The sequence below is a fragment of the Apium graveolens genome, chromosome 3 (assembly GCF_009905375.1).
Source record: "Apium graveolens cultivar Ventura chromosome 3, ASM990537v1, whole genome shotgun sequence".
NCBI lineage: Eukaryota > Viridiplantae > Streptophyta > Magnoliopsida > Apiales > Apiaceae > Apium > Apium graveolens.
In genome coordinates, this window is record NC_133649.1 from 11,913,741 (window position 1) to 11,933,271 (window position 19,531).

The following is a 19,531-nucleotide window of genomic DNA, read 5'->3' on the forward strand; positions in this document are numbered from 1 at the left end:
GAAATATATTATCAAACTTGGGAATTTTTCTCAAGACCACGATGATGCTGCTATGGCTACAACCATATGTCATGGCACTCAGAGCCCCCACCCATGCTCATCGCGTGATACTCGGTCCAGTAGGTACGCCTCGGCACATGGATATGGGGAGGGAGGTCATACGCACACATCCCCTCAGATACACGAGGATGAGGATGTAGATGATGAGATTACTCACGAGATTGTGGATCCAGAGTTTGATCAGTACGTAGTTAAACATGCGGATGACTAAAAAATTTGAGAGTTTCCTTCATTATCCCATTTTCAGTTGCAATGTATTTCTCTCATTTCTATGTTTACTAATTCAATGTTCTCTTGCAATGTACTTTGTTTCCCATTTCAATGAAAAATGCACTCGTCATCACAATTTTTTGTCTACAACTTTACAGAAACTTTTCTATTAATTATGATAATATTCCCAAAATTTATGACAATACCGTTATTAACCTACCCTGTACTATTTGTAATAATTTTTATACATCCATTAAAATGCCTTTCGGGAACACAGTATTTTGAATTACAGAAATTTGTCCAAGGTAACCAAATTATTTTTTCAATTGCATTAAAAATTACCCACTTTATCCAAATATTTTCCTTATGCTTCCATACCATTTTTGGATGGCTACAACCCATTTTTCTAAATATTTTTTTCTTAAATAGAATTTTTTTACTAAAAATAGTGTAGAAATATTACTATATAAAGTCAAAAAAATTTAAAATTTGGAGTAAATACCTATATTTCCAAAAAAAATATAAAAATCACATTCGTTAAACTTGTTCACATTTTCTTTTAATGAAATATTTTAAGGTGTCAACATAAATATCTTCATTAATTTTTTTCTCTGATTTTTTTATGTGTGGAAGCACTGTACTTTTACTGCAATATTAGGCAAAAAAAACAATTTATATTATAACGACACATTATGCTTTCTAATACTCTCAAAAATCTTGATGAATGTGATTTATTCGGCCAACAGGAAAAAAAATAAACAAGACTACACCAATTTAAGTGGCACAGAGGGGTCCAACGCCACTTTAAGTGGCGAAGTCGCCTATTTTTGCAAGTTTATATTCAACTGCCCAGAAATCCCACGGAGTCTAAATATAGCCCGCCCCTAGCAAAAGGACCATAAAATCATCAAAACAGTTTTCACTTGAGTTCCTAAATTAAAACTTTTTAGGCAAACATTATGTACGTAAAATTGCATAAGATAAGAACATGCGAAAGCGTGCAGAACTGCATTCACACCATTAAACAACGTAAAACAATAAATGCATTCAGATCAATCGGATCTTAAAAAAAAACTCAACTACAGATCTCCAGAAAAAAATGACAAAAATTGCTGATTTTTGAAAAAATTTAACAAAAATAGTCATTCTGAAAAAAGTGGTCAATTTTGGCCGATTGAATACTCCACTGTCAGTTGGGTATCCAAATTTGTATAAGATACTCTACTGGTAGTTGGATATTTCATATTAGTTGGGTATTTCATATATGGGATACTCCACTGCCAGTTGGGTATCTTATGTAAAATGAATACTCCACTGACAGTCCAAAGTTGGCCAACTTTTCAGAAATTGATTATTTTTATCAATTTTGTGTAAAAATAGGCTAAATTTGTCCTTCAACCAGATCTCCACCTACAAACAAAACAAAGTAACGAACATCTATTCTTCTAACAAAAAAATAGGTCATAAACGGCCTTAAACTAAAATTAAGAATTGTATAATTTTTCCTTTCTGTGAATTTAATCTCGAGGAGTGACATTATATGCACTTTTTGTGCATAAACAAAGAACGCCTTGGAACAAACAAACTTAAGGTATAACAGACTCAGCATAAAATAAATCAAAAAATTAATATTATTATTTATTTATTGCTAAATACAAACACATATATAACCACCTTATAAAGAGGACCACGATATGAAACTCCAAGCGAAAATTTTGGTATCTTTATAAATGATCAGACTGCCAAATTTAGTTTAAAATCAAGGTACTAATCTTAAACAGAAAAACAAACTTACAATTTCCAATTTAATCCGAAAAACTTCTTATAAAATTTGAACTCAAAAAGGCATATAATCTAGAAACCTATTTGTGTTGCAGAATCTTAAAGGATCCTTCCACGATATATTCTTCAAATGTCAGACATCGTTACTAACTTGTCATAGAGAATTTGGTCATTCCTACCAGTGTTGCTCTCCAACAGTGCACTTTGAACAAGCTCCTGAAGATAAAAACAAATCATATATAAAAGACCGTAACAAATTTAAATATTAAATTTTGCACAATTGTATCACATAATTTTGACAAAGAGATGTCTCCTACCTTGATATCTCTATGAGAAATGAACTTTCCCAGATTATGTATGATCAACCTCATATCTTCAACCTGTTGAACAATAAATACGGACATCAAACACTCGAAAATCCGGAAAATGTCAGTACAGAAGTAAAAATCAAGAGAAAACTTTACTCTGATGTATCCAACTCGGTTTCGGTCAAAAAATCTGAACGCCTGATCCAAATAAGAAATCAAATTTCAGAAAACCAGACAAATAAATGTTTTTACTAGTTGGGAGCTAAAAAACATGCACAACGTAATAATTTTTGTAGTAAGAAAAGCACCTCCAGCAATCCTTTATCCACCACAACTTGAGCTTCTTTTCTCTTTTTCTCTGTATTTGCATCCTCTGGTTTGCGCTCTGCTTCCAGCTTGGGCTTCGTATCTGATGTTTCTTTCGCAGGTTTCTGATTTTCATTCATCCCATCCTCGACCTTCTCAGATTTGGCAGCTTGCTCATTACTGTTATTAGCCACATCCTTTCCCTGTTGCAACTAAAAAAGCAGGAGTACATAAGATGGAACCAACTATAAATTAAAGCACAAGATTAGTCCTCAGAAAACATATTATGCTCTTAGCATTACACACTTTCTAGAAAGTCCAAATTTCTCAAGCACCTAGATTTAGAGATTTCTGTCACCGCAATTATTTTTCCAGACAAATCTGGCAACACCAAATATATTATAACAAATGAAAAGTAATGCAACATAGCAGGTGTGTTCGTAATCGTGAGTGAAACCAAAAAAACCCCGATAATCACTACAATAATGGATGATTGGGACATAGATGATGGAAAGTAACAATAGTACTTCATTATATTTTATACTCTGTTTACCTAGAATTAGTAACCCATTTAGACTTCAAAACATCACAAATTAGGTTGTGCTTTATTGCAAACTCTGACATAATTTTCATCTAGCAGGACAGCATTAAAGATTCAAAGTGTCCAAATTTGTATCTATAAAAGCAAAAAATGGTGCAACAATCTCAAGTTGGTATAATAATCAAATTAACTTCCGAAAGTCAAAACAGATCAGATAGACATAGAATTCATGTTTATAAGTATCTATCTAATATCTGGGTCATGAAAAGTAGATTTAGCTTTTTTACCACATTAGCGCAGTCATGAGGGCTTTGATCCGGCATTTCTTCATCTTCTTCAGGATCTTCCTCTGGATCTTCATCCTCATCTGTTTCGTCATCAGGTTCTACCTTTGTGTCCTCATTAATTAAGGAGTTACCATCCTCCATGATTGTGATTTTTCCAGCATCCGTTTGCGTCTCATTATTTGTTTCAGATTTTATCGATTCAACAAGATATAATTGAGATTTATCCTTAGTTTCAGGTTTAACAGATTCATCTTTTGATTCTGTTTTAACCACTTTGACCTCCACAGCAGGTTTGTCAGTCTTGACACGCTTTACCGGTGATACTAGTTCACTTTTCTTAGCAGATACATCCCTTTGTCTCTTCCGTTTATTTCTTTTCGTCACGAACTTGATGCGCAATTTCTGCACATTATACAAGTTTTATAAATCCATGTAGGGTGGGGTTTCCAAAAGCAACGAAAGCGAGGGGAACTCAGATATTTGTGTAATAAATCCACAATATCATTTAACAATAAGACCAAGCAGTACATGGTACATTTACATTAGAAGAAACCAACCTGGAGGAAGGTCAAAAGACGGCAACCCATTTGATGCTGAAGCATTTCATACAGGGTCTCCGCAAATACAGAGAGCTGCAAAATAATGTGACGAGGACTCTAAGAGTTTTGTAAATTGGCCAAAAAACATAAACAGATTGTGATCACAGTTAAACACTAAAGTAACTGTATTAGATAAAAATAAATGAGACAGGCACGTAAGGTGTACCCCCTTTAATATCTCTTGCAGAGTGTAACCTGGTTGAGCAACAGCAGAAGACAGACACGCTACTAGAATAATGAAGGAACGAATTTTATTGATCATGCATACCTCAAATGTAGACTCTTCAATATCTTTGGCTGTGTAGTCCAAAAGTGAATCCAGAGAAAGCGACAAAGAACGCAGCTGTAAGCAAATATAAGATCATTATTCATTCTACAAAATACTCTTATTTTAAAAGGGTACTTAATAGGTAAAGATAACCTACTTTCACGTTCTTGCTGCCTTTAGTACATAGAAACAATCCAGGGTGCCGAGGAGGCTCTTCAGGTTTTTTCTTTTCTTTTACATCTCTATTTGATTTATTCTTAGCTTCATCCTTGTCTTTTTTTTCTTTATCCACTTTTAATTTTTCTCTTTCACTTGACTTCTCATTCCTGCCCGCATGACCATCTTTTTGACTGACTGTCTTCTCGTCAGTGCCTACCTCCTTGATGGAGATACTGCTATGCTCTTTAATCTTCTTGCCTTCCACGGCCTTGCTTGCCTTTTTACTTGAACTACCCACTTTGTCTTGCTTCTCGGATGCTTGTTTCGAATTCATTTTAGGAAGCGATTTGTTTTCTGACTCGACTTGATTCCCTTGGTTGCTAGCCTCTGTAGTTTGCTCTCCTGTAGGCTTTGCGTCATTTTCTGCCTGAGTCAACTTAGCTCCATCGTTAGCAACTTTGACATTCTCATTAGCAACATCACCAGTTCCTAAAGCAGAGGCCTTCCTTTTAGGTACTCTTTTTATTATTTTTTTCTTCACAGTTAATTTTACACTTGCATCTTGCAACCCAGCAGCAGTGCCAGAGTCCAATTTTCCCTTAGATCCTTCAGAACCCTCAGGTTCCTTCCCAGGTATTAGTTCAGGTTGCACCACATTTCCTTTTTGAACAATTTTTTTTACAATCTTCTTGGCAATTTTCTTTTTAATTAAAGTCTTGGCCACAGCTGGACTAGTAGATGACTTCGCCAACTGATCCTTAAGTTCTGAGTTCGAATTTTTTTCTCCAACATCCTTGTCCTCTAACTTATCACTCTGTGCTGTAGAATTTTCTACAACTGAGTTCTTACCCGAAACTTTCTGTCTGACTATTCTCTTCTTGATGATTTTCTTTTTACCTGATTTTATGGCACCACTTGGCTGAACAGGATTCTCTTCCTGTACCTTATTCTCCGACTGTTTTCCTCTCTCAATTTCGGGGGCAATCTTCTCCTCGATTTTTTTATTGTTTACACTATCTGCTTGTACAGATGAAGTCGCGGTCAATTTGTTCTCGTCTTTCTCTTTTTTGTTAGCATTTACTTTTTCTCCAGACGATTCATTCAACTTCTTCTTCGCTGATTTCACATCACTTTTAGGATCTTTGACCGATTCAGGGTTCTTATCTGATTGAAAAAATCGATGATTATGATAATTATCTAAACTCCATTTAAAGAGAAGAAAAACTTAATATATGTTTCTTACCTTGCACGCCATCTTTCTTCTCTCCTCGTTTCTAAATTTCCGGTTCCAGTAAAGAGATGAATGTAATTAGTTATACAGAAATCTAAATATGAAAAAAAAAACAAATACAAGTAGATAACGCAAAAGTCAAAAAAGATTATACACAATCCCTAGACATGTACCCGCGCACCAATGGCCACAATTAATTTATTGTAACATACCAAATTCTTGCAGCATACAAAGATATATCTATGCTTTATTAAAAATCTTTAGTGATGATCAGACAATATAATACACCAAAAGTACAATTTTATATAAGCGCCTGAGAATCCACTGAAAAGATTTACCTATGTAACAATCAAACATGTTCAGTATTTACCTATGTAGGTTCAGGGAAGGTATGGTGGAGATGCACAAAAAGCCCGGGCCCGAAAATCTGGCCCGGCCCGATCCGGTCAAAGCCCGGCCCGGTCCCGGCCCGGGCTTAGGGCCTCGACGGGCCCTATATTTTTAGGCAAAGCCCGGCCTGGCCCGGTTAAAAGCCCTAGCTAAGCCCGGTCTTTTGAAAAGCCCGGGCTTAAGCCCGGCCCGAATAAAAGCCCGATTAAGGCCCGATTTAAACTCGATTTTTATTCGAATAATTAATTTTATTATTTATATATTCAACTTTAAACATTATTGTTATGTTGATTTTAATTATGTTAAACTTCACTTTTCTAATTTAATTATTTTAAAATAATACTTAATATAATTTTATGAAAGTTTGCTTAGTTTAGTACTAAGTTATTAATAATTTATAGTGAAATATTGATTTATAAAATGTTGCTGTGTTTGATACTTTGATTTATAAACTTGTTTTGTTGACAGTTGACACTGGAGACCGGAGAGGAGAGGAAACAAAACAAGTCAAATAGTCAAACTCAATCCCCTTTTCAACAATTCAATCCCTAACCCTAAATTACTCGGTATGGCCAAGTAGCTGGAGGTGTTTTGAGCCTAATAATGATTTACAATTATACAGGCCTTCCTTCACATTGTGGTTGTGCTAAATTCTATGTAATAGTTGCATTATGTTAGCTGTTAGCAGTTAGCTGTTTATGTAACAGACAACAGTTATAATTATATGCCAGTTGCAATTTCCTTTTACAGTTTTTTTATTCTTTATTTTGATGAAGTAATCAATTTAATTATATAATTTATGAATTGCATTTTAATATTTTCAATGATACCGTGAAAGCCCGGAGCGGCCCGGTTTGGCCTGGCGCGGCCCGCATCCGGTCCTTAAAAGGCCCTAATATTTTTTACAAGCCCGGGCCGGGCTTTGACCAAAAAGCCCGGGCTTTTCGAGGCCCGGCCCGACGGGCCTTTTGTGCATCTCTAGGTGTAGGTAGACCTAACCCCCACTCCAAGGAGTAGAGATACTATTTAGGACCCCCTTGAGATAGGTAAAGACATAATAATAATTGTATGTTATCAAACCATGGAAGACAAATGTATCATTATTAAAGGTCAAGACATTAAATACCTCTTTTTTCATAGCAAGCTGATGTTCTCTCTCAGCAACTTCCTTCTTGTGAGCAAGCCACTGTTTTCGCCAAATCTCCAACGAAGGCAGGCAATCTGATAAATCTGGAACATATAACACCGTAACCTCTTTATGGTTAAACAAGCCATCCTTCCCAATTCTATCGTAGTGTATCTGCAAAAATCCATTTTGATTATCATTATAACCAGCATAAAGGAACTTAATTTAGAAATATTGAAAATTTAATAGTAAAAAGAAATAAGGTCATGCCCTAATATTGTTAGGTTTTAGAGATGTGCTTTAATGAGAATAGTTGAATATAATTTTTAAATAAATAGGTCCGTCAAAACAGATTTTAAAACAAATGACTTCTAGATATGTTTAAATTAGAATAGCTGAATTACTTTTTAAAACAAATATGCCCACTAAAATAGGTTTTAAAAATAGTAGACCAGTAGAGGAGCCCATAAAATAAGGTCTTGTAGATGTGTTTCAATTAAAATAATTGAATCTTGTTTTATAATAAATAGGCTACTAAAATAGGTAGGTCTTTATAATGTGTTTAAATTAAAATAACAATTGAATAATATTTTAAAATAAATAGGCCCACTAAAATAGGTTTTAAAATAAAAAGGACCCACAGTAGAGCCCAATGTCAAAGAGATATGTTTAGATTAAAACAATTGAATAGCATTTTTAAATACATAGGCCCGCTAAACAGGTTACAAAGTAAATAGGCGTGCAGATAGGTTTTAAAATAAATAGACCTGTAAAAAGCTCAAAATAATTAGGTTGTAGAGATGAATTAAATAGTATTTTAAAATAAATAAATCCACTAAAATAATTTAGAGAATAAAACCAGTAGAGTAGCCCAATGTTTGATAGACAGACTAACCAAACCTTTTAATGTTTAGGTTTTAAAAATATAAAATATAGATATTTACAATAGTTAGGTCCACGTACAAAAATTTGCTTACCAAAAAATATATATAATACAAATTATATTTAATGACAAATACAATTACTTGCAATGATAGTTTATAAAACAATGTGATTGTATTAAGATTGTATTATAACAATAATACATAGATATTCTATTTGAATGAACACAATAAATTATGCAAATTGTACATGAGTATATGACTGATAAAACAATTTTATTGTAACTAGATTACATAGCTTATATATTTTACTTCAAAAGAAGATAAAAATGTAATATATTTGTAATAAAAAGGCAAATTAATTTCACTTTATGATTGAAAGTGTAAATTAGAAACATTGTTGTTTGTTATTTAGATGCAAATTTACTACTTTGTTTTGTCGTACAAAGAAATGAGGCTGGGCATACGTATCCATTTTAATCACCAATTTATAAGAAAGATGGAGCGGGAATTTTTTTGTCATCTAGTCAAAAAAGCAACTCTCAAACAATCTTAACAAGAATCAGCACAAATCTCGTGTAGCTGTCATCAAATGAGGCATTCGCGTAGTTCTATTCCTAATCTGGCCTACTAAAGTATAGGGACAAATTCTGTGCTGATTTTATTTAATGACACAATTAAATCGTTGGCATTGAGTGCCTACAAAAGTTTGTCGCATTACTCCAAATATCAAAGGTGTGGGTTATAAACTAGAGGTCCTCATCTCCGTCATATGACATTAATTGAACACCATTATACTGATATGGTTATCCTTATATTATATGACATTTATCTGTAGGCTAGAACCTCTAGAGTAACATGTCATACTGTTCCCAGAACAGATTGCCATTGTGTAAAAAGAAGTAGATATGAAGATTTAACAGTGACAATTACCACCTATATGGCTATATCTGAGAGTTATAACTTTTTCTGAGGGATCTGAGAGTTATAACTTACTACTTCCTAGATGAATACTTAGTTTCTTCATAAATTAAAATTACTTTCGAGTTTACAGAACACTTATTCTTAATTCAAAAAATTATATACAAACCTCAATTTCTCTTATCTTAACTACAAAATTGTGAAAGGCCGATATAATTTCCTCGAATGAAGTGAAAATCATTTGCTCATCTATACAGGAACGATATACGAACTTGGCTAAATAAATGGAAAAAATCGTTACGACCTACAACAAACAAAGTTTGTACCAAAAAAGTATACCTCAAGGAAACGGTTCCACCGACAGCAACTAGTCAGGTCCAGTCCAGTCACAGCCTTAGCATATCTGAATGTACATATAACACAGATTAAGTTGGAAAAACATGAAATGTTTGCATGGTAGACGTAATCATATTAACACGGACCTTATAGCAGTTCGAACTAGTGAAGAGTCGTCCACTGATGGATCACCACCATCAATTGCTTTCCATGGGCCTCCAATTGCCATAAAAGCATTATCCTTTTTCAGAAGAGCAAATCTAAGCATATTACAATAATGGGGTATCCTATCATCGTATCGTCTATCTGATGAGAGCTCTTCTAGAGCATTTTGACTGAGCCCACTCATCAGAATAATCTGAACCAATTCAAGAGAAAAAGAAATTGATTAAACACCAATCAAATAATTATAATTCCGCATTTTTACGTAATATACAAGTTAGTGATGAGAGAATCAGAATACAAAAAGGAACTCAAATGACTAAGGTTTAAAGATATAGCCATACACAGGCTTAGAATTAAATTTGCAAAAAAAAAAAATCATTTCTAATAGGAAAAATATACGGGGCTACATATAAACACAAGAATATACTACATTCACAAAGAGACAGGGATGCCAAATGCTTCAGCAGGCGGTATTTTTGTTCACAATAAGAAGAAAAAAACAGGTTTGACTAGATCAATTTGTCAAACAAAGGCAGTGGTCCCCGGGCTACATGTGCATCTAAATCCAGATTAATTTGAACCTGCGTCTTCTGGTGTAAACGTCAGCCTTTTTACCACTACAACTATCATAATAGTTGATTACTTTCCTAAAAAAACAATGTACTCGTGTGTTTTTCGGTGCTAAGAGGGGAATTTTAATTAGGCTGTGCAATTTTGGAATCTTAATCCCCTCAGTGGCTCCTAAAGCCCCATTTTGGAAATTTTCCAGTAGGGCCGGTTTCTCACTTGATAATGTATAACAACGTACATTAGGTATTTAGTGTAGCAAATCTTATTAAATAACTGCTAGTCAGATGGAATATATAGAAAATGTGCCAGACACTTGTAGAAGCATAGCCATTGATCAGTTTGTGCGACAGGGTTGTATGTGTACCTAGGGTAATGGGTATAGCAGTGGTAAGTTTGGGTGACTAGGAATTGGAGGAGCACCCATGTCTGAACAGAAAGTGAGCCTTGTTCAAAACTTCAAATGAGAACCAAATGCCAACTCTTTGGTAGATTAATGTAATCGTATTTGCAAGTATTTAAATTTGAATACTAGACATAATGCTCGATATATAGCTTCAAATTGAGGTCTTGCTACTCAGGGAAGAGAAATAGAGTGCAACAAGTTATTTTTGAATTGGGAAAGCAAAAGATAATTTGTTATAATACGGGTACGGGGTATAACAGCTCTTTTAAACTTAAAGATGATAATAAGTTAAACACAATAACAAGACTAGAAGAGTCAATTGAATAACTTTACTACCCAGTTTAAGTACTATAAAATGCATTAGACTCTGTAAATCTAATTAGTTTAGTTTTCAAAAAGCATACGGTGTTTCATAATAATAAAAATCAATATGACATTTTTTCTATTCCCAGTATAGTCCAAATACAGGGAAACATATAGCCATTATTATACATGCCAGTCAATTTACCAATACAATGTTACACATGACTGGAAAGCACACTTAATATAAATTTAATCACGAATTCACCAATAGACCAATGTACCTTCGCATTCCACACCGTATTTTCTTTTTGTCCATCGTCCAGCGATTTTGGTGGCGACAAAGTTTGCTCAGCAGCACTCTCATCTTCGACAAAATCATGCTCAAAACTGTTTGATCACATATCTTTAAAAACATTTCTTTGGAAGTTTCTTTACAATCATTGAAAACAATTTAAAATTTAAGAATAATAAAATTAAAATTATAGACACAAGGTAATCCAATTTTGTATCTACTGTTCCATTCTCTCTGAAAAGATCCTATGAAAATACGTTTGATAATTGATACATTATTACAATAACTATTTACATACACAAAAGCAAGTACTTAAATAAAATGAACGAGCTAACCTAAATTAAATATGCATTAGATTGCTCTGAAGTTCATATGAGTAGGTAGAACAACCAAAGATCTGACAAAATGCAACTAATATAGTGAATAATAGCTAATTTACCTGACAGGAGTATTGATAGAGAGCTTCATGTCCTCTCTTGGCCAGTTCACAACTACCTAAAAACAGGCAATGTCAGATTCTGCTCGGTAACAATCTGAATTTGTTTTACTTTAAAACTGGAATACCTTTGAGACTTCTGAAGCTACATATAACCTAGGATATCGCTTATCCATTGACAAATAATCCCTCTGAACTTCTACCAAACTTGAGGAGTAAACCTGCATATGCAGCGGATATCTTAGGTAACAGACTAACAGTGATAAAATCTTCTGAAATGTTTTAAAAAAATCATTCCAGAATTGATAGACATATAACTGTTAGTTAAAATACACGATGCCTGAAGCTCAAAGCCCATCATATTAACATATATCATGCTTTAGTTGAGGTTTGAAATTAAAACAAGTTTCTACAGACAAAAAAATCAGAAAATAGTAACTCTATGGAACATAGGTAGGGAATGTTAAGGTATGTAACAAGTGAAATGCGAGTCTGGTGGGAAGCTATTTATAAGGGATCAACAGTAAAGCACTGGATTCTTTGAAGCATCAGAAGAGCAAAGGAAACCCCAATGAAGAAAATGGTTCTTGAGAGCATCAAAATGATTGCACAAGCAATGACACAAATCAGAAAGCTTGAAACGAAGGCAAGCTGAGAGAGAGGCGATATGTATATTTATGGTGAGGCAATGCAGCTCCAAATAATTTAAGGAATATGATAAGAATTGGAAAAAAAATTAACTTCCAATCCTTCCACAAATAGTCCAGAACAGGGGAAATCCCCAATCTCATGTATAGCTTTTTACCTTGCATACATATTCTCTTCGTACTTCTTTAACAGGTGAATGACGCCTTCAGCATGAAAGAACACTGAGTTAGTCATGAAGGCTGCAACATACACTAGCAGCTTTACATAGAGAACTAGAGCAAGACGTAAAATTTCAAAAAAAACACCTATGTAACACTTCTTGACGCGGTGAATCTCGTCGTACAGATCTCCCTTCTTTTGACAATGAGGAACCACGGCGATCCCTAGAAAGTCTTGGTGGAGTTCGTTCACGTCTAACTTCAGATCCATGTTTGATCTCTCGATTCCTTTCCTTCTCCCGTCGTTCACGCTCCCTTCTTTGTTGCCTTTCTCTTTCTCGCTCCCTTTCACGTTCCCGTTCTCTTTCCTTGTCCCTTTCTCGTTCCTTTTCACGTTCACGCAAGAGGTCCCTGCGCCGTTCCTCGTCTCTTCTTTCTAGCTCCCGAGCATATACACCTCTTTCATCTTTACGATCATCCATTCTTGGTAGACTGCCACGTGCCAACAAGCTACCAGAATAATCCGCCTCAAGTGAAGTACCGTGAAACCCTTTTCCTGTAGCATAGTCCCTCCCAGGAGGCAGGCTAACTCCATAACCAGGATTTGAAGAGCTTTGATTGTAAACAAGATCATCGACATTCCTTCTTGGAGCGGCCCCTAGGATTGATGGAGCAAGTGGTTGTCCACCATGTGAACCGCTTAAAACTGTTAAACTGCGTGGATCAGCATCCACTCGACTAGCATAAGACAAAAGATCGTCAGCTGGATGACGGATAGCGGCACCCCTTGTCACAAGATAATCAGCTTGTCTGCCAGAAATATGTTGCCACTCAGTGTACTTTCATGAATATATTCATATCTCATAAATCTCTCCATAATAATTGCTTTGTGCCAGTATCACACCGGAACTAAACTATCAACCCGGAAGGCGAGAACTATGTTTTTGATGGATTGCAGATAAGGAAAAATGTACATAAGGAAGATACATACTAATTGGAGAATCAACTACATGAATTGGTAAAATAGTTACTGATAATGACACAAGACAATTTACCTAGAACCCCCGTCAAGAGGTTTCGATTGCAGTGACTGAACCTTTAACATCTGTTCATGTCGAATTACTGATGCCTGGTCCAAGCGTTCATACATGTCCGCCTGCATTCAAAAATAAATTCTTACAGGGAAAAGGAGAGAAACATAGACATAACTGAAATTTATAAATATACACGAAAAAACATTGCACAGATACATATTTAATTAGTACATCCATACCTGACGTTGATGGGAAAAACCAAGTGAATCTCCAAATCGACCAGTTGATTCATTTTGCTCCCTACCTAGATAGGCACTTGATCGCTCACCATACTGGCGCCTGTCAATTGATGGATAATCAGAAAGCTTATCCACATATAACTGATCACCTTTCTGACCATATCCATGGATTGATGACGGGACATAGTCACTAGATACAAATTTAGGTGAGTCTGGTACTGTTGAGCTATAACCACGTCGACTTTCCAGTGCAGTAGGTACAGCTCCTTTTCCACTTTGCGCAGAAAGCTACAGAAAGTAAATATGTACAAATAATTGGTTAACAGATTTCTAAATCCGATAAACCGACAAAAACAAATTAAAATCATTTAGATCGAACTACAAGCTAGGATAACGATTAAAGGGTGATGTAAATGAATTCACCAAAACTAAAACATGGTCTACTTGGGTCCTTGTATGTGTTGATTTTAAGTCGGACGGTTCAACCTAGACAGATATACTGTTAGATATAGCATGAGAACTTTTCGCTAACACACTGCGTTCAGCGGGAACACCTGCCAGATAATTTTTCAATCTTTTCACATTTCAAGAAAACATTATTTTTAAGTAATAATACATAAAATTAAAAATGGTATGCACCCAGAACAGCTTTAGTAACATACTAACTGAGAACACCTTTATTTAAGCTTTTCTCACAGGTAATTACGAATAACTAAGAATAGAATAAAATTGTAATAACATTTTTTTACGATCTTTGGAATAGAGTAAAATAATTGTTGAAGTTGGGATTTTTGTTTTTAACTAAATCCTGAAGAAATTTGGCATTCAAGAATAGTCAAGAAGTTGAGATGTGCAATAGTTTGTGCACGACATACTTGTACTAGTTTTCTCTTCATTACACTGCAAATTTGATGATATCTGGAATAATAGAGTTTATGAATTTTTGTGGTTGGTTCATGTCAAAAATTCAATATTCTCACTGGTTTCTGCTTCAATATTATGTTTCTATTTTCAATTAGTACTAGCAAGTGCCACTGGCTATCGTTGCTACTAGTTGCAAATAAAGTAGATACATGATAAATAACAGTACTTCTGGAGCATCTATGCAAGTTCTTGTTTACGCTACTGCGACACTACTTTATAATGATTTCTTTTACAATGATCAAAAACTACCAACCTGGGTACTGCTCAAAGCAGCTGAACTATACACTGAACTGTACTGCCCACCATAATGATTTGCGGCAGAAGGATGAGCTCTATATCCTCCACCAATATCTGCTGCTTCATGAGAACTACCACCCCCTATCATAGATGAATGTCGTGAAGCCATAGATAGCTGAGAAGAGTCATCTGGCCCTCCACCTACACTTGCAGAATAGGCTGCAGCCAACTATACCAAGAGAAGCGCAATATGCAAAATATGATTAAAAAATGATTTAAAAAATTCATGAAATAGAAATCAACAGAAAGTGCGCAATGTAATGTTGTCCAAATTTGGTTAAATATTAATCCTATTACAAAAAAATATATATTTTAACAAGTATACCATGTGTCACAAAGATACTATATACTACTGGAAGACAATTAAAATAATAAAAAAAATTATCTAAACTCGATGCATAAGAAATTACATAATCTTAGTTTTTTTAGCTGAGCAATTAATCCCTTCTACCGAATAACAGTTCCGAATCATCAAGAAAACCTCATTAAAATTGATCCATTCACCATACAAAGCATAAATTAATCCCTTCCACTAGATAACAATTCTAAATCATCAAACAAACCTAATTCAGATTTATCTGTTCACTATACACACACAACAGAAATTAACATCTTCCGCTAGCTAACAGTAAACCTAATTCAAATCTATCCATTTAATCATACATAAAAAATGCATAAATTAATCCCTTCCACTAGATAACTAATTTAAATCATTATATCCGTTCATTATATATACACACATACACGTTCATTATACATCATTACATATACACACGCACAACAAAAATTAATCTATTCCACTAGATACAATTCCGAATCATATCGTAAACCTAATCCAGATTCATCCGTTCATTCCCCACACACAACAGTATTTAATCCCTTGCGAGGACTCCTCGCAGAGTAAACCTAATTCACAACTATCCATTCATCACACACGCCTTCACTCCCAAACAACACACACATAACAGTAAAAATGCATCAATTAAGTCAATTAAGAACACCTAAATTACAATAAAAACACTAAAATCAAACAAAAAAAATAGAAAATAGAAAAAATAGAAGCGTACGCTGTGGCGATAAGCAGATTGAGAATCGTAGGGTTTAGCGGGCTGCTGCTGACCGGGCTGACCGTAGTTACTATTACTCCCTCGAGAAGGATACATAGTAGTAACAATTATTATAGATACAAATTGTTGTATCTATATAAATCTAATTCGATTATTTTGTGATTTTAACAGTCGTCTCTCTCGTCGTCTCTCTCGTCGTCTCTCTCTGGAGATTTTAGGAATAAAACGGCTGTGTCGAGAAAACCCTCGCGATGGTCTCGCCGACTGTGGCGTGTTTGTTAATTTATAAGTTGTGATGATAATGATAATATTATTAGATTTGTTTTGTTTGTTTTAAAATATTTTATTATGTTTAAAAAGGATTTTTATATATTAAATATTTTTAGAATAAATAAAATATATTTACACAATTTTGGGACGATTGTATATTTCGTTGTTTACACCTTTTATGCTTCTTTGGTGGACGTAATTTATTGTTTTTATTTTATATTTTTTTTCGGTTCTAATATTAGAGAATTATTTAGTTTATAGATAATATATTGGATTTTGTGAAAAAATACTAAGTTCAAAAATGATTTTATTGGTTAAAAAAAATACAAAAATACATCTGTATTTGCAACTAAATACAATCTCGACGATTTTCTCCAAGTACATGCAATACCAAATTCAACCAAAAAAAATCGATAACTTAGTATAAATTTAATATTTTTGATAATTTTTCTAATTTATTTATGTATTTATAAATTCATTATAAACTAATTTATTTGGATAATTTGGATATTATTATATACGTTGCTACCAGAACTCTGTTTGAGAACGGGAAATGTTTTTAATTTAAACTCAACATTTTTTATTATTATATCACTCAAATTTTATAAAAAATACTCGAAAATTTCAATAAATTAAGTTTAAATCTAAAACGTAATTGTCCGGAAAATTTTACAATAAAGAACTTTTTTTATTTGGAGAACAAGTTCATAATATTTTTTTTACAATTTTGTGTCTGAGAAAGGTGTAACCTCCTTTTTATAGAAGGGAAAATACGAGAACGAGGGAAAGGGAAGAGCATAAATATTTATTTTGAATCAAATAAATGAAGGGAAAAAAATTGATAAGTCCTTGAACTATTCCTATAAAACTGCAGACTTTACTCCCTATAAAACTGCAAACTTTACTCCTAGCTAAATTCTCATGCATTTCAGTTGTTACATAACCATTCTCCAAGTGCGGTAACCATGTTACTTCCCAGATTATTGTTCTTATGATATTCTGTGCTGCTATCAAACTTCTCCACATAAAACTAGGATTTACTCATATCTTAGCATTTAGAAAATCCCCAGTTGGATAATACTTGGTCTTCATACAAACTGTGACCAGCGGATTGTCGTTATTCAATAACCTCCAGGCCTGCTTAGCAAGCATAGACAAATTGAAATTTCTCAAGCACTTAAACCCCAAACCTCCTGCTTCTTTCCTTACACACATACGTTCCCGGGCTTTCCACCTAATCCATTTCCTATCAATTCCATGCCCCCACCAATATCCATTCATCTGTCGCTCTATACTTTCACATACTTCACTTGGAATTTGATTCATCCAAAAATTAGGAATCGTCTGTGCAACAGTTTGTATCAACGTAGCTTTCCCTGCTCTCGATACTAATTTAGTTCCCCATCCTTGCAATTTTTGTTTGACTTTATCTATTAAGAACTGAAACACTGAAATCTTCTTTCTACTTATTTTCATAGGTAGCCCCAAATATTTCCCTGGCTCATTTACTTCCTGTACTTGAAGGCTTTGACAAATTTCCTCACGATCTGCACTCAAAGTATTCGGGCTGAAATATATACTTGACTTATTAAAATTAACAGCTTGTCCCGATAATCATTCATATCGATCAAGTATACTTTTCATTGTTCTCGCTTCAACTCCATTTGTTCTAAAGAACATATAACAATCGTCTGCGAACAATAAATGTGAAATATTCGGAGCATTTTTTGCAATTGATATACCATGTAGCAGCCCAACACTTTCATGTCTTCTAATAATAGCACTTAATCCTTCCGCACATAAAAGATATATATACGGGGAGATTGGATCTCCTTGTCGTATACCTCTATAAGGTTGAACTTTACCAAAAACTTTCCCATTATTAGTAAAAATATAGGTAACACTACTTATACAGACCATCACCCTTTGTATCCAAACCCGATTGAATCCAAACTTATTCAACATACCTTCAATATACCTCTATTCTAATCGATCGTATGCTTTAGAGATATCTAACTTGAGTTCTGTAAGTCCCCTCTTCCCTTGTGAACGCCTCGTTATGCAGTGATTAATTTCAAAAGCTAACAATGCATTGTCTGTCAATAACCTTCCTTCCACAAATGCTCCTTGCTTATCTGAGATCAGTGTTTTTAAAAAAGATTTCATTCGATTTGCCATTACCTTTGAAACTACCCTCATCAGTACATCACACAACGATATCGGTCTGAACTCTGCCATTCTCTTTGGTCTCTTAACCTTAGGAATAAGGCATACTAGCGTACGATTAATTCCTGGAAGCACCTGACCTGTATCAAAAAACTATTGACAAAACTTAACAACATCAGCACCTACCACATTCCAGAAAACTTGAAAGAATCCCGGGTTTAATCCGTCTGGGCCTGGAGATTTTTCTGGGCACATTGAAAAAACTGTTGATTTCACTTCTTCATCAGTCACACTGACCATCAGTTGCTCATTTTGTTCTCTATTTATTTGTTGCACTACTTCCCTTGGCATAAACCCGCCTTTTTTCTGCTGGTGTTGATGCAACCAATTCCTCAAAATATTCAACCACAATATTTTGAATCTGGTCTTCATTCTCTGTCCAATTCCCTTCTTTATCCTGCAACCCTTTAATACAATTGTTTATTTTCCGAGATGACGCAAATCTATGGAAAAACCTGGTGTTTTGATCACCACACTGTAACCACATTTGCTTAGCTCTCGGGTGCCAATAAATTCCCTGTTTTTCAAGTAAGTTTAAGTATTACCACCGGACCTCATTATATTTTCTCACCCCTCCATCATCCCTTCTCGAACGTAATCTCCTCAATTTTACTCGACACTCCTTCAGCTTCTCCTTAAACTCTTTTATCATTCCACCACCCCATTCCTCCAGTTTTATTGAACAATAGTGAATTTTCTCCATGATTGATTTACATGCCATCTCCGACCAGCTTGATTGAATAATATGTAGACAATCTTTTTCTTTTATCCACATATTTTCAAATCGGAATCTGTGAGTCTTAACCACATACACTTGCCTATTTAACTGTATCACTAAAGGAAAATGATCTGACGTTGTAACGTCCATTACTACTACCTCAGCATTTGGAAACACATTTCTTCACTGTTGGTTAGCTAATCCACGATCTAGACATTCCTGAATCCACTTTTTACCATCTCTTAGTCTCTCCCACGTGAATTTATTCCCCACATACCCCATATCCATTAACTGACAATCATACACAGCATCACAAAAACCATCAATCAATCTTCGCGGTTGAACATACCCTCCTTCTTTTTCTACATCCATCATG

The 19,531-nt window shown here is 34.5% G+C and overlaps 2 protein-coding genes across 3 annotated transcripts; both read right to left on the reverse strand.

Moving 5' to 3' along the window:
• Positions 1-1,878: 1,878 nt before the first annotated feature.
• Positions 1,879-16,211, reverse strand: LOC141711683 (protein SHORT ROOT IN SALT MEDIUM 1). 2 transcript variants are annotated; one of them, XM_074514293.1, is made up of 21 exons: positions 15,942-16,211; positions 14,831-15,043; positions 13,654-13,941; positions 13,436-13,536; positions 12,528-13,190; positions 12,380-12,425; positions 11,703-11,795; positions 11,578-11,633; positions 11,128-11,233; positions 9,552-9,763; positions 9,409-9,472; positions 7,268-7,441; positions 5,764-5,794; positions 4,519-5,684; positions 4,362-4,436; positions 4,052-4,126; positions 3,495-3,896; positions 2,669-2,878; positions 2,517-2,558; positions 2,370-2,432; positions 1,879-2,268 (listed from the first exon to the last, which is right to left on the reverse strand). In XM_074514293.1, exons 1-21 carry the CDS (start codon positions 16,035-16,037, stop codon positions 2,179-2,181), a joined length of 4,266 nt encoding a protein of 1,421 aa, XP_074370394.1. In that variant the 5' UTR covers positions 16,038-16,211; the 3' UTR covers positions 1,879-2,178. The 2 variants fall into 2 exon arrangements, with proteins under 2 accessions (XP_074370394.1, XP_074370395.1); XM_074514294.1 differs by having other exon boundaries at positions 2,669-2,869; positions 15,942-16,210.
• A 1,041-nt stretch (positions 16,212-17,252) lies between these two features.
• LOC141713882 (uncharacterized) lies at positions 17,253-19,158 on the reverse strand. The gene is made up of 4 exons (XM_074517447.1): positions 19,009-19,158; positions 18,717-18,954; positions 18,229-18,517; positions 17,253-17,778 (listed from the first exon to the last, which is right to left on the reverse strand). The coding sequence occupies exons 1-4, from the start codon at positions 19,156-19,158 to the stop codon at positions 17,253-17,255; spliced, it is 1,203 nt and encodes a 400-aa protein (XP_074373548.1).
• Positions 19,159-19,531: the final 373 nt, after the last annotated feature.

Excerpts from the sequence above, each read along its gene's own strand:
- LOC141711683 (XM_074514293.1), bottom strand. The coding sequence starts at position 16,037 with ATGTATCCTTCTCGAGGGAGTAATAGTAACTACGGTCAGCCCGGTCAG. Across the intron at positions 4,127-4,361 it reads TTGAAGAGTCTACATTTGAG|CTCTCTGTATTTGCGGAGAC; the intron begins GTATGCATGATC and ends ATTATTTTGCAG. Across the intron at positions 2,433-2,516 it reads ACCGAGTTGGATACATCAGA|GTTGAAGATATGAGGTTGAT; the intron begins GTAAAGTTTTCT and ends ATTGTTCAACAG.
- LOC141713882 (XM_074517447.1), bottom strand. The coding sequence starts at position 19,158 with ATGGCATGTAAATCAATCATGGAGAAAATTCACTATTGTTCAATAAAA. Across the intron at positions 18,955-19,008 it reads CGAGAAGGGATGATGGAGGG|GGAATTTATTGGCACCCGAG; the intron begins GTGAGAAAATAT and ends CTTGAAAAACAG. Across the intron at positions 18,518-18,716 it reads GCGGGTTTATGCCAAGGGAA|GTCAGGTGCTTCCAGGAATT; the intron begins GTAGTGCAACAA and ends TTTTTGATACAG.